Raw genomic sequence first — 14,127 nt, forward strand, 5'->3', positions numbered from 1 at the left:
GGGGTCAAAATGATCACAAGAACGGTGAGCAAAAATCCCAGAACCACACGGGGGGACCTAGTGAATGACCTGCAGAGAGCTGGGACCAAAGTAACAAAGGCTACCATCAGTAACACACTACGCCGTCAGGGACTCAAATCCTGCAGTGCCAGACGTGTCCCCCGCTTAAGCCAGTACATGTCCAGGCCCGTCTGAAGTTCGCTAGAGAGCATTTGGATGATCCAGAAGAGGATTGGGAGAATATGGTCAGATGAAACCAAAATAGAACTTTTTGGTAAAAACTCTGCTCGTCGTGTTTGGAGGAGAAAGAATACTGAGTTGCATCCTAAGAACACCATACCTCCTGTGAAGCATGGGGGTGGAAACATCATGCTTTGGGGCTGCTTTTCTGCAAAGGGACCAGGACGACTGATCCATGTAAAGGAAAGAATGAATGGGGCCATGTATCATCAGATTTTGAGTGAAAACCTCCTTCCATAAGCAAGGGCATTGAAGATGAAACGTGGCTGGGTCTTTCAGCATGACAATGATCCCAAACACACCGCCCGGGTAACGAAGGAGTGGCTTCGTAAGAAGCATTTCAAGGTTGGCCCACTCATCTTTGCAGAATTGTTGTAATTCAGCCACATTGGAGGGTTTTTGAGCATGAACCACCTTTTTAAGGTCATGCCACAGCATCTCAATCGGATTCAGGTCAGGACTTTGACTAGGCCACTACAAAGTCTTCATTTTGTTTTTCTTCAGCCATTCAGAGGTGGACTTGCTAGTGTGTTTTGGATCATTGTCCTGCTGCAGAACCCAAGTTTACTTCAGCTTGAGGTCACGAACAGATGACCAGACATTCTCCTTCAGGATTTTTTGGTAGACAGCAGAATTCATGGTTCCATTGAATATAGCTCCAGGTTTTATTTCAGGTTATAGTTACAGGTTTTAGCTCCAGATTATAGCTCAGGTTATAGCTCCAGGTTTTAGCTCTAGTTATAGCTCCAGGTTTTAGCTCCAGGGTTTAGTTCCAGGTTATAGCTCCAGGCTATTGTCTTGCTTCTCTGAATATTTAATGAAGGCTCAATGTGCACAAAGTCATTATCAGGAGAGAATCTGGCAGACAAAGTTTATATATATATATAAAAAAGCAGGTCTGTGCCTGTGATGTGTTTTATTTTCATGGATATTATCAGATTCATCCATTTGCATTAAAATTATATATAGTGACACTAAATGAAATCTACAATATGGACTAAGAAGTTCACTAATTAAACAGCTGCAGTACAGAGCGTTGGGCTTGAGCTTCAGATATTTTAATTTTACACATCCAAAATGACCAAAACATTCCAGACATCCACAATGAAATTTTAAATATTCAGAACAGTTTGACAAGTAAAAATTTCAATCCATAGATATACAGGATTTGTGTTGTGACTAATTGTGAATACAGTTTCAGATATCTACAATTAGATTTATGACTGGAAATATTGCAGTTGCAGATATCTGGATATTTAAAATTATGGCTACTACTAATAGGACAGTAGAATCAGAATGAGTTTTACTGCCAAGTATGTTGGACACACAAGGAGTTGGTGCAGTGGCTCTGAGTGAATATATCAACAGAAAATTAATATACAAACATAACTATATACAAAATAAAAATAATAGTAAATAAAAATGCCTTTGTTGGATTCTTACACGACAAGTAAAATCAAAGCTGTATGATATCCTTCATACCATTTGGACTAGGAGAGATTCTGTTATTTAATATATTTATTGGGATTGCTGTGCAAACAGCAAGCCAAAGATATGTTCTTCGTTTTTTCTCTTTATTATTGTTGGGATTGCTGTCTATTATGGTTTTTCTTTAATCGCAGTTTACGTTTTATGGTTTTTTAGGCTTTTTCTGAATTTTACATTGGTGTGTATGGGAGAGAGCTAGAGCTAGCTTTTGCTCTTCAGTTTTTTTCAACTTTTTTCAACTCTTTTCTTCTCTTCTTGCGTCAACTTTCAGCTATATAAACAATTTATATATCAGAGTAGTAGAGATTTTTGTCTTCTTTCAGGTAATGCTGTTCTCATTTTGATAGGACCTACAGTTTTTCCACCAGGTGGCCAAACAGACAGAGAGTGACTGCTCAATCTCTCATTCACTCCCATTATAAAAAAGCTCCAGGAGTTCTGGTGAAAAACACAAATGAAGGCTGTTTCTAACTTGCCACCAATCCTTCATTTTTTGTAATATCTTCACAAAAAGTGGATCAGTCTCTTTGTTGAAGCCTCCTGACACTGTTAGTGAAATAATTATTTTGATAGGTCTTATAGTTTTTCTGTAGTCCTCCATTTTGTGAGGTGAAGTTTTGTTAGCTTCTCTACTCTGGGTGTGTAAAGTGCTGTGTCACTCCCCCTCCCACTCTGGGCTTAGGTCACCATAGCAACAGCTCAACACAAAGCAATAGAAGAACAACAGCTGTCTGTGGTTGGTAATTAAGAATGACTGGCTGCCTAATGTCCACTGCTGTTACACATGGGGACCATTCTCAGTGCACCACAGCATGCTGCACTTTCAAAATAAAAGCCTTTGTTCTGGAGTCTTCCAAAACAAAAGCCAAGAAACAATAAAATTAACTTAAAATGGACTTTGGCTATTGGAATACAGCTTTAGACACTGACCTAGGATGTTGTTAACATCAGCCATCAGCCCAGGAGGCAATGCCCGGCCTTTCACAATATAAGTCTAGTTATTTTTAAGAAGTTAGTATACCTTTGGCAAGTATAATGAATATTCAAAATAAAGTTAAGATTGTAGTCTAATATCATGTGAGTCTCCTGCAGCACTTTGTACTTTCAAAATAAAAGCCGTTTCATAGCATTCTTTCAAAATAAAAGCCAAGAAACAGTAACATGCGCTTAAAATGGACATTGGCTACTGGCATACAGGTTCAGGCACCAACTGAGACCATTTATAATGTCAGCCATGATGTCTTCTTCCAGGAGGACATTGTTGGACTTCCACAATAAAAGTCTACAGTTATTTATAGGACGTTACTGCTCTGGTCTAAAGTATAATAAATATTCAAATTTAAATTTCACATCTTAACTCAAGGTCACATGAGTCTCCTGCAGCATGATGCCTTTTCAAAATAAAAGCCTTTTTATGACATGGCTTCAACATAAAAGCAAAGAAATACGTGTATGGGCTCTTTTCCAGCACATTCTTTCCCTTCCAGCCTTTTTAGCAATGCACATCATTTTATTCTGTTTTTGTGCTTCTTTCACTCCTTACCAAGCACTCCTGGCAAATTGCTTTAGGCACCATTCTGATGTCAGCCTTGCTGTCTTCACTAGGCAGGACATGTTCACCCCCTTTATCCTCCTGTATTTGATTATTTTAGTTACTTTATATTACTAGTTTTGTCTTTCCTCACCTTTCTTTCTTACTTCCATTCTCTTTTGTTGAATACTCACATGTTTTACACAGGTCCGTTGATGAGGAAGTACACAGAGGCGGCTGGGTGGTTCAGCTGATTACAGGTTTTATTAAAACTATACAGAGCGCTCTGGAGATCAACCCTCATGTGGCACACGGAGAGATCTGAGCTCTAGGCGAAATCTATAGAATGTATATACCTTGTAACTTGACCACCGCCCCACATGCCAGTACTTTTCCACAAAAGGAATTCAAACTATTACCATATATGGAGTTGTTATTCCCTTATGTCTCCCCTATAGTAAAGACATAGTGAAGAGCGGTGACCCTGTCACGTGTCTAAACATATAGGATTACACTATACTGCAATACTAGTCACAGAGTGTGTCTGCATTCCCACACTTTCAACCCTTTATTATTCATCCTGTACTTTCTTCGTCTGTCTTTTTCTTCAGTGCCCCTGTTCTCATGCTTACTTCTTGCATTTTTTCCTTACATTCAACTCCTTTTCTTTCATCTTCTTCAACTTTGTCAACTTTTTTTCTTCCTTACCACTTCTTTCTTTCATCCACTTTTTTGACTTTAAAATACTCATCGTATTTTCGGCAGAGTATCAGCTCTCTCATGTAATTTCTTCCGAAATTACCTTTTATAGTTTCATCTTATTCTTCCGTACGTTTTTTGGCGTCTAACTTCGTCCGCATACTTTGTGCTAGAAAGACCATTCAGGTATCAAAATGTTCAGCTTCTTAAGGATATTTATGCTTGTATTCAACTTTTTTATACCTTATACTTTTTTAAATATTCAGCTTTTTTCAAATTTTTTGCCTCATTGAAATGAATGGACAGAATGTTGAAATCCTCTTCAACTTTGTCCTCTTTCAGGTTTAACTGTCAGCATACTTTCAGCTAGAAACACCAATGTGTTAGAAGGCATTAATCTATTAGTCTTGTATTCAGCTTTTTGACATCTGTTTGATTAATCGCAGTTTATGTTTCATGGTGTTTTTAGGCCTTTTCTGAATTTTACATTGGTTTATATGGGAGCAAATGTTCTGAGTGGTGGTGACAGCAGCCAGAGTGGGAGAAGCTGTTAAGTTTATTGAAAATTTTTCTCTCATTTTCATAAAAGTAATAGATAAATTTGTCTGGATTCAGAAAATGTGACCACCAAAACTACCATACTTACACATTTCTTGTCCTGAGCCTCAATAGGACAGGAGTACCATCCAACTGCTCCATTCACTCCGCTGGAAAGCCGAGATGGGGAATTTTGTAAATCGCTCCATAGGCCACATGTCTGACCCTACAGACGCATTTTTCATACCATTGTTATCAGAAGAGTCTTGTCTGTCATAAAATCACAACATTTTTTCAGAAGTAGTCACAGTCTAGTCGTGGTCAGCCAGAGTTTGAGGGGGTTATTTCAGGTTAATCTCTGTCTAACAGACTGTAAACAGGTTACATCTCCATGGTAACTATAAGATGCACACAAACATTCGTACATACACTGAAATACACACACACACACAAACATATACACAGACACCCATGGACAGTCTCATTGACATATAGACACACACATACATTCATTGATGCAGACATGCAACTACACAGACAGACACACACGCATACACACAAAAACAAATACATACACATACCTGTGGAATGACACATTCACACAGGCACACACATTTCCAGATGTACTCAGACACCCAAACACAAATATACATTCATTGATACAGACACATGCAAATTCACACACAGACACACAAAAACAAATACACACATACAATTACACACAGATGAACACAGATATTCATACACATAAACATACAAACACACTCAGACACTTTTCATTGCATTCTTTCAAAATAAAAGCCAAGAAACAGTAACATGAGCTTAAAATGGACATTGTCTATTGGAATACAGCTTGAGGCACCAACTTAGGACATTTTTAATGTCAGCCATGGTTTCTGCTCCCAGGACATAATCAGACTTTCACAATAACAGTCTACAGTTATTTTTAGGAAGATATTACATTTTTGTAAAGTATAAGTTATATTCAAAATACAGTCCAGATTCTAGTATAATGTCCGATGAGTCTCTTGCAGTACTTTGTCCTTTCAAAATAAAAGCCTTTTTATAGAATTTTCTCAAAATAAAAGACCTGAAACAGTACCATGATCTTAAAATGGATGAATACAGCTTCAGGCACCAATTGAGGCCATTTTTAATGTCAGCCATGGTGTCTGCTCCCAGGACATGGTCGGACTTTCTCAATAAAAGTCTACAGGTATTTATAGGAAGATATTACATTTTTGTAAAATACAAGGAATATTCAAAATAAAGTCCAGATTCTATTATAAGATCCCAAGAGTCTCCTGCAGCACTTTGTCCTTTTAAAATAAAAGCCCTGAAAGCCCCCTCAATACAGTTCATAGTTCTTGATTATTCCAACTGCATCAGGCACTTCAAAACTGTCATGATTCCCCTTTGGGACTTCCTGCCAGGACTCTTACTTTGTTTTTGCCCTGTACTGGTCCCTGGCAGCTTTACACACCCAGTTAATCAAGTTCATTGGTTTCACCTGTTTTCAATCACCTTTGTGTTATTCCCCTATAAATACTTCCCTGCTTCCCTTTGTGGGTGTGGAAGCATTGTGTATTGTATGTCGTTTGCAGACAGATCGCAAGTGTTTGTTGTGTTTTGGTTATCGATACCGTTTCATTTGGATTCCTTATGTTCACCGTCTCATTCGGTCGTTATCTGCCTTGTTTTTGAACCCTGGTTCGTGTCCTGCATTTGGGTCCTACCTCTCCTTCTTCTCTCCAGCACACCAACACATAATGAGGACATGCTTCAGCTGTTTAGCGACTAGCGACACAGTTTGCCTCAAGCTTTTTGCAGCAGTCAGCAATTCCAACGCAATTTCTTCAGAAATTGCATTGGAATTGCTGAGTTAATATTTAGTCTAATTACAGACAGGAGTGTGGTTCAGTCATCCTGCCTGTTGTTCTCCACACATAATATATGTTATAGCAACATAACAGATGATAATATGTAAATATTCTGTCTATAATTGACTTTTTGTTATAAAATAGATACGGGGCTCTGTGTGTATGGTCTATATGTAATTATATGTGTAAACCTGCTTTTAACTCCAAAACCTGACTTGGTTTTAGGGTTTGGGTTATAATTAAGTGTGTGTTAGTGTTAGACAGGACTGTGTTATGTGGGTGAATGTCCTCACAGAGATAGCTATACATGTGAGTGTTCTGTGTCTAATTACGACCTCCTCTGTGCTGCACCTCATCACCCCCCAGCAACTCTCTCTCTATAACAAGGACCAGTGAAGGAGCATCATGCTGTGTAACTGTATTACCAACAAGAAGGAGAGGGAGGAGGAGGAAGAGGAGGAGGAGGGAATCATGCACTCCTTACACCTCTGTAAACCTTCACCAGAATGAGAGAAGATCTTGCGAGGAGTCACTGACCGGAAAGAGAGGAAGGAGGACCAAGAGATCTAGTCTGCAAAGGAGGAAAGGTCTGAGGAAGGAGGGAGGACAGAAGTGAAGGTGTTGCTCCTTCTGCTGTGGGACTAAGAGGTTTCTTAATACCTTCTGAAGAAAACCCCTCCCTTTCTCCTTCCCTTTATTCCCCAGGCAGTGAGGCCACGAAGAAACAGAAGAACAAGTGGACGAGCAGAGTTCAGGTGACACACACAGGTAAGGACAAACGGTCTGTTAGTAGGTCAGAGAGGCGTGTTGGCTTTATCTCTTCTCTTTCCTGTGTGTTTTAGGGGCCACTGTGTATTTCTGCATTGTTTATTAGCATTAGCAGTGTCATCAGATTGTATCTTTAAGATTGTGACTTGTTTTTTCGATGGTGTCATATTCTACAGTGTTAATAATGCATGAATCAGCTGCTGCTGGTTTGTTACTAATAATAAGGTCAACTATAGGTAACTGGTATTTCTCAAATGTACTATTTTCACTGTAGGTGATGTTTATTTGAAGGCAAACTGATTCGATGGGTCAGAAGCCAGAAGGAGCTGGTGATTCCAACATTTAACCACAGTCATAAGGAGCCCACATGTAGTGAAGCCTAGTTAGGGTGATTAGTTGACTGATTGAATATCCCTGAAATGATCAGATTGAGTCTCTGCTTTTCCAGTGAACAAGATATTCTCCTGATGAAGACCCAACCCCTCCAAATTACTTGCATACACATTTATTGTACTGTATCTGTTTGAAACACATTTAAATTACCACTGAAACCGAGAGCACGGTGGGTTCGACTCCTGGTCCCTCCCTGGGTACTCACAAACCTTTATACTCTTATCTTGATGTGTTCAGTTCAGGTGTGACCAGGGTCAACATTTATTTAACGCAGTCGGCCGAGGACAGAGACGCCTCGATGGATTTAAGGATGAACTCTGGCTTTTTTTGGCCTTTTGGAAGCATCGAGACCATACATACTGACCGATAAATCCCGTCAGTGTTGATATCTTTGTTTAGAGAGAAAAACACAACGTGTCAGCACCAAACAAAACAAGGTTTCCCACACTGAGTGCTGTGCCTGTCAGCTGTGGTCAGTTTCAGACAGATGGTCAGGGATGGTCAGTGTATATGTGTTCATCCACCTCTTCCTCCTTTCTGTGACCTTCCTCATCTTTTCACTCTCCCTGTGTTTTCTTTCTGTCCACCCTCTGTTCTCTCCTTTCACCCTTCCTTTCCTTCCTTATTCCCTTCACTCAGTGTCCTTCCTTCTACTTCAACTCTCTTCATTCGTCCTTTATTTCTTGCTGCTTCCTTCACTTTTTATTTTCTCTCTGAATGTTCTGTCTCTCTCAGGTTGTTTTACTGTGTGTTAATCTCCAGATGTAAAGTCAAATGTTTAGTTAAAACACACACACACACACACACACACACACAGTCCCTATCAATATTTCAGCATCTAATTACCCCAGCAGAGGTCTGGGACAAAGGTTGTATACAGCCGTGTGTGTGTGTGTGTGTGTGTGTGTGTGTGTCAGAGTCGTGCTTATATTGTTATGTTGTGTGTGCTTCTTATATATCTCCATGGGAGAAATTAGTTAAATTTATATTTGGTTTACAAACAGTTCGTCAACTACAATGATCTGTTTTTTCTCTCCTATTTAATTGGCTGAGGTGCTGTCTGCACTGGACATCACCCTGATCTGTTTTATATCTGTCAAAGGTGTTTCAGTAATTTAACAACAGGCATAAAATATTTGTAGAAAGGTTTTTGTGAATAATTTCTAGTGGGCCAAGTGTGTGTGTGTGTATGTGTGTAGGAATAAATAAGTAAATCAATGTCTTAATAAATAAATGTCCTTATCGTTCCCTTTGTCTTTCTCAGGGTTCTACAGGCGGCTGCTGATGTCCAGTTATAAGAAGCAGAACCATGGTTATTCTACAGCAGGTAAACACACACACACACACACACACACACACACACTGGTAGTGTGTAATCACAAAACACACTGTGTGTATTGTGTGTGCTCTGGCTTCAGTGTCGGCCTTTTTGATGCTCAGTGAATGCGTTGCTGAACTTGTCAGCCTTTCTGATCAACTAATCAGCTCTGACAGCTGTGGAGGCCCAAATGGGTCTAGCCAATAAAACAGTAAAACACACACACACACACACAGATCAACCCTCTGCTGAGACCAACAGCAGAACATTTTCATCTCCTGAGCAGAGAAAAGCAAAACTTTTCCTGCTTTTGCTTCTGATGATTTTGTGATTGCTAAACCTTTGTGACTCATTTAAAAGTTAGTTTTTGTTTTTTACATTACAGTTTTGGATTTTTCTTTTTTACCACTGACGTAGGAGATTTTGAGCTGATTTTGAGTCTTTTTTTATGTATTTTGGGATGTGTCTGGATTTTTCTTCTAAATAAATAACGCCTGTGTATTCAGGAGACCAGCACTTTGACAATATCAACCAGTTGACACAGTAAACAAAAAGGAAGTCTTCGTCTTAGTTAGTTTGCGCATGGTAACCATGACAACAAGCAGGAATGAATCTGATTGGCCACAGGAGGGCTGGGACGCGAATGTCCGCCGTCTCAGCTACAGATCCACCGTCCTCATCCAGGTAAAGTCACATCAGAGGACAGATGTTTCTGAACACCAGAGACTCTGACCTGATTTCAGTTGGAGAAAAAATGTTTTTACGAAGACTTTATGACTTTAAACTGTAATTTACAGGTTGTGATTAGATGTTTGAGCCCACAAACACCTGTACCTGTGTCTCAGTGGCTGATATTTGCAGAGTGAACCTTTGCTATGTCTGTGTGATGTTAAGGTTTTAGGACCCAGTGTGACTTTCCCATATGCAAAAACAAACAGAGAGAAGCTGGACAGTACTGTGGGACCCTCTTGTAGGACTCTTGCATCACGATTCAGTTTTACTGAGTCCAGGTCATAACTGTGTGCACTGATTCCTTTAGTGGCTATTGTGTTGTTTTTGTTCAGTCATGTGTCATGTTCCAGCAAACTGATGAGTCCTGAACCCAGAGGCTGTGAGTCTGTTTGGTTAATAAGGAAAACTAAGTTGTCTGGAAGGTTCTGGTCTCAGTAAGTCAGAAGTTTCGAAATTAAAGTCTGAGTTATTGTCACATACACAATCTCCCTTTGTAGGAGTCCCACAACCTTTATGTTGTTTTATCCAGAATGCTATGGAGTCTGCAGTGTGCCACCAGAGTAAACAAACACTTTGTAGTGTTTAATTCTAATACATTTATTTACTACAAATAAATAAATTGGATTAAAGTGATGCATTAATAAACTCCACAGAAAAGATATTTGCATGTTAACCTTATCCTATGTCCAAACAACTTTTACTTTATATTTTTATTCATATTTTACAGAAATGCAGTGCCAATTGAATCATTTAGTTCAAACTCTCAGCTTTATCTCTATGCATCCATCTGTAAATGTACATAAAAACAATGAAAAAAAACATGATCCCATTATGAGACACTTTATGTGTTTACTGTACTTTTCGGTTTTAGTGTCACTGGAAGCTTGTTTTGTTGTTTCTCTGTGTTGTTTAGTTGTGGAGACCCAGTATTCATTCATTCATTCATGCAGCAGCTCTCTCATGTGTTCACTCCTGCACAAGAGAAGTGAAAAATCAGTCAGCCATAAAGGACAAGGACGAACACAGGCTGTGTTTCACAAATTGTTCTGTCATCAAATATGCTCATGTACTGCACTCAGGCACCTTTCTGAGGTACTTGTACTTCACTTTCATAGCTGCTGGTGGTACAATGTTAGACAGCAGAGGGCAGAGTCCTACCTGAGCCTCTACCTGCAGAGAGAAGCTGTGCAGACTGTAGATACTCAGTACTTTCCCCATTACTGACCAGTTCCTCTTGTCTGCTGGTGTTGGTCTTTTTCAGTGTGTGTGGAGGCGGAGCAGAGACAAATGTTAAGTTGTTCACTGAAGCAGAAAAGGGAGCCAGTCTGTCTGTGGTTTTATGGATGAGTTTAATGCCAGCTGAGTTAGCCTGTCACTATATCTCACCCTGTGACTTTTGACTTGTCTAATGGATCAATCTAAATGCAAATGAGCTGCAGTACCTTCATAAATCACAGTGCTTTGTGCCACCCTGGCTTCAAACGCCCCTAACTCTAATGTTGTTGGATGAGTCTGAGTTTCCAGCGTTTGGTCTCGATGATCCTTCAGTGTTTCAGTCTCATTGGAACAAACTGTTTGGGAACACGCCGCTGCAGAAAATAACGTGAACACCAGCAGAGGGCAGAGCCTGCCTGATAACGTGCAGCCTGCAGTGTGTCCACCTACTGTACACAGCATGGAGAGAGATTTTATTACCTATAGTACACGCTGATGGTAACTTCATACTACAAAGCTGTAGTTTGAGTTGGAGTGAGCCTTAAATCACACTTAGAAACAGTGGTGGGATGTAAAGCATGTGAGTACTTCACCCAAATCCATTTGCATCCATCCATCCATCCATCCATCCATCCATCCATCCATCCATCCATCCATCCATCCATCCATTCATTTTCTATACCCGCTTATTCCTTAACCAGGGTCACAGGGATCTGCTGGAGCCTATCCATTTGCATCTGTAACAAAGTCCTAAAATGATCTTCTGTGCACAAAAACGTAATAATCTGGAGAATATAGAATTATAATATATTTAGAGCAGCTATGATTAATATGTTTATATTGATAGGCAGCAGCTTCCAGCAAAAAAAGCACTACAAACCCAGTACGCAGTGATGAACTGGGGAGGCTAAAACAGAAAACCATGAATACTGGATTTAATTTTGCTGGAAGCCTTTAACATGAATCAAAGGGGACGCCAACCTGCTTTGGACATTAGGAAAAGTGTATGACATCAGTATTGGGATGACACTGTGACCAGTTAGTGCAGGACCACTGTAGCCGGAGCCAGTTACTCAGTGTTTTAATAATTTATATTCAGCTGCTGCGAGTTATTGAATACTTGTTATTCAGTTACCAGCTTGTAATTCACAGGGCTGCCAACATTTAACTCTCCACGAACAGGCAGCAATACAGTTCATGTTTACTGTTTGTTTGGAAGAAGCAATGAAAACAGGTTTTTTAATAAGAGCTGACCCACAGAGCCACAACAACACTTTACCAGACGATTAAAAATCAATGTATTTTCACAGATTATCATTTTGAACATGAATGTTGTTGTTCTGTGGAGGAGTTAACTCTTCTTTAAGGATCTTTGGGGAATGTGCTGTGCATTAATAAGATAGTGAGGACAGAAAATTACAGTGATAAACAGGGAAGATGTTGTTCCCAGTCAGATTCGAACAGGGGACATCATGATTCGTGGTCAGCGCGTTAACCCTAAACCACGGGGCTCCCTGACGGTCTCTGTGAGCTTTGTTACCGCTCCAGCTGTAAACGAATACCTAGTTCATGTCTGGCCTGAATTATTTACCTGAAGAAAGAGACGCTGAGGACACAGGGAGTGTGGACATTACATCAGCGCTGTGCTGCTGTAGTAACACCACACCAGCCCTGAGGTTCGCCTCAGTCATCTTTGTCCACAGCACAGTCTGTGTCTACACTTCCACTGGGGCAGTAGCTACTGTGCAGCACATACACTGAAAACTGCAGCATTTTTAGTTCGTTTTTCATGGTTTAGTAAAAGCTCAATATTTTCTCTTCATTTTTCAGAGTTTCAGTAGTTCAGTTTCAGTATTTCCAGCAGAAATACCCTTGAGCTGTCAGTAGTCATTAAAATGTTTGAAACAGATTATTTGAAGGAGAAATTATGGAGATGAGAACTCACTGTCCGCTGCTTGACTCTCTGCATAAAAGATATCATGTATGATTGTTTCCCCAAAACCTGCAGCCCTGTGTGCTCGGTAAACAGCTGTAGCTGAAAACTGCCTTTGCCTGGTGACATGGATTACTGACTGGGCCTACCAGGCACAGGGCCAGGGGCCCAAGGGATCAAGGGGCCCTAGAGGAGAACAGTGAAGGGGCTGCTAACCTTTACATTGGAAAGCCTCTAGATAACAAAATACAGAGAAAAAGCCCCGTGATGGACTGGTGACCTGTCCAGGGTGGACCCCTGCCTTTCACCGAAAGAGAGCTGGGATAGGCTCCAGCAGATCCCTGTGACCCTAGTTAGGAATAAGGGGGGATGGATGATGGATGGATGGATGCAAAGAAAAAAATTGAATGCAAAATTTGCAAATTAACAAAACCACTAAAAACAACCCCAAACACTACAAAATCACAACCAAAATAAAAAAACACACAATAAATATGGATGCAGAATGACTACGAATAGTGTAGATGCAAAATGAGTCAGAATTGGCACAAAACTACAAGAAAACTCAAACTGGCAACAAATCACATGGTTGCATCTACAAATGTAGGAGCTGCAGGGGCCTCTCACTGTCTGTGTCCAGGGGCCCAGTTTCCAATGATCCGTCCCTGCCTGGTGGTACTTGGAAGACTTATAACGTCATAAATATGGTGTTTTATTTTAAAACACACAAACATAGAGCTGATGTTATCAGAAGCAGAAGTGAAGAAGAGGATTTTGGTGTAACACTGTTGTGGCTCGGTGTGGTGGATAAAACACTTGACTGGACTCAGTCAGTGGGTCATGAATTACCCCATGGCTGTCTCTATTTGCTGCAGTATCTGGTTTGTTGACCTGGGGGCTTTATTGATGTTTAAATGACTTCAGTAACAGCCAGTGAGACTGTCAGCGTGAGGCCGATGATGTGATGGCAGACACTCACAGCTAAAAGCTTTTCCGAGGCCAAACCAGGTCACACACTTTAGTTTAGTCTGTGGTGCTGTAACTACCAGAATCAACAGCAGATCTCAGTGTTGTCGTCTTTTGCTGATTGGATACCAGCTCATCTCAGTTCAGTACAGGAAGACCCACCTGTCAGATCAGAAATGAGCAGAAATGCAGAGATGAATGGATGTTGGAGGCAGAAACACAGAAAACAGACACTGAACAGATCCAGTGTGTTAAATAATTAAGGACTAGGTTTCTGTTGGTCCCGCTCGCTCCTCTGCTCTGTCCGAGGCTGTGGGTGTCTGCCAGGTGCTCAGGTGTAATGTTCAGCCAGCTCAGTTTGCCAGACACAGTATTTACTTAATTAAACTGACATATATATGTAACACACACTCAAACAGCCATCACA

General features: G+C 40.4%; 1 protein-coding gene across 1 annotated transcript in view; it reads left to right on the top strand.

Moving 5' to 3' along the window:
• Window positions 1-8,845: 8,845 nt before the first annotated feature.
• myo7aa (myosin VIIAa) overlaps window positions 8,846-14,127 on the top strand; it is a 41,218-nt gene continuing 35,936 nt past the window's right edge. The window contains 1 exon segment of the mRNA XM_026298487.1: window positions 8,846-8,863. Coding sequence (XP_026154272.1) covers window positions 8,846-8,863 — 18 coding nt within the window.

This window comes from Mastacembelus armatus, chromosome 13, assembly GCF_900324485.2.
Source record: "Mastacembelus armatus chromosome 13, fMasArm1.2, whole genome shotgun sequence".
In the NCBI taxonomy this organism is placed as follows: domain Eukaryota; kingdom Metazoa; phylum Chordata; class Actinopteri; order Synbranchiformes; family Mastacembelidae; genus Mastacembelus; species Mastacembelus armatus.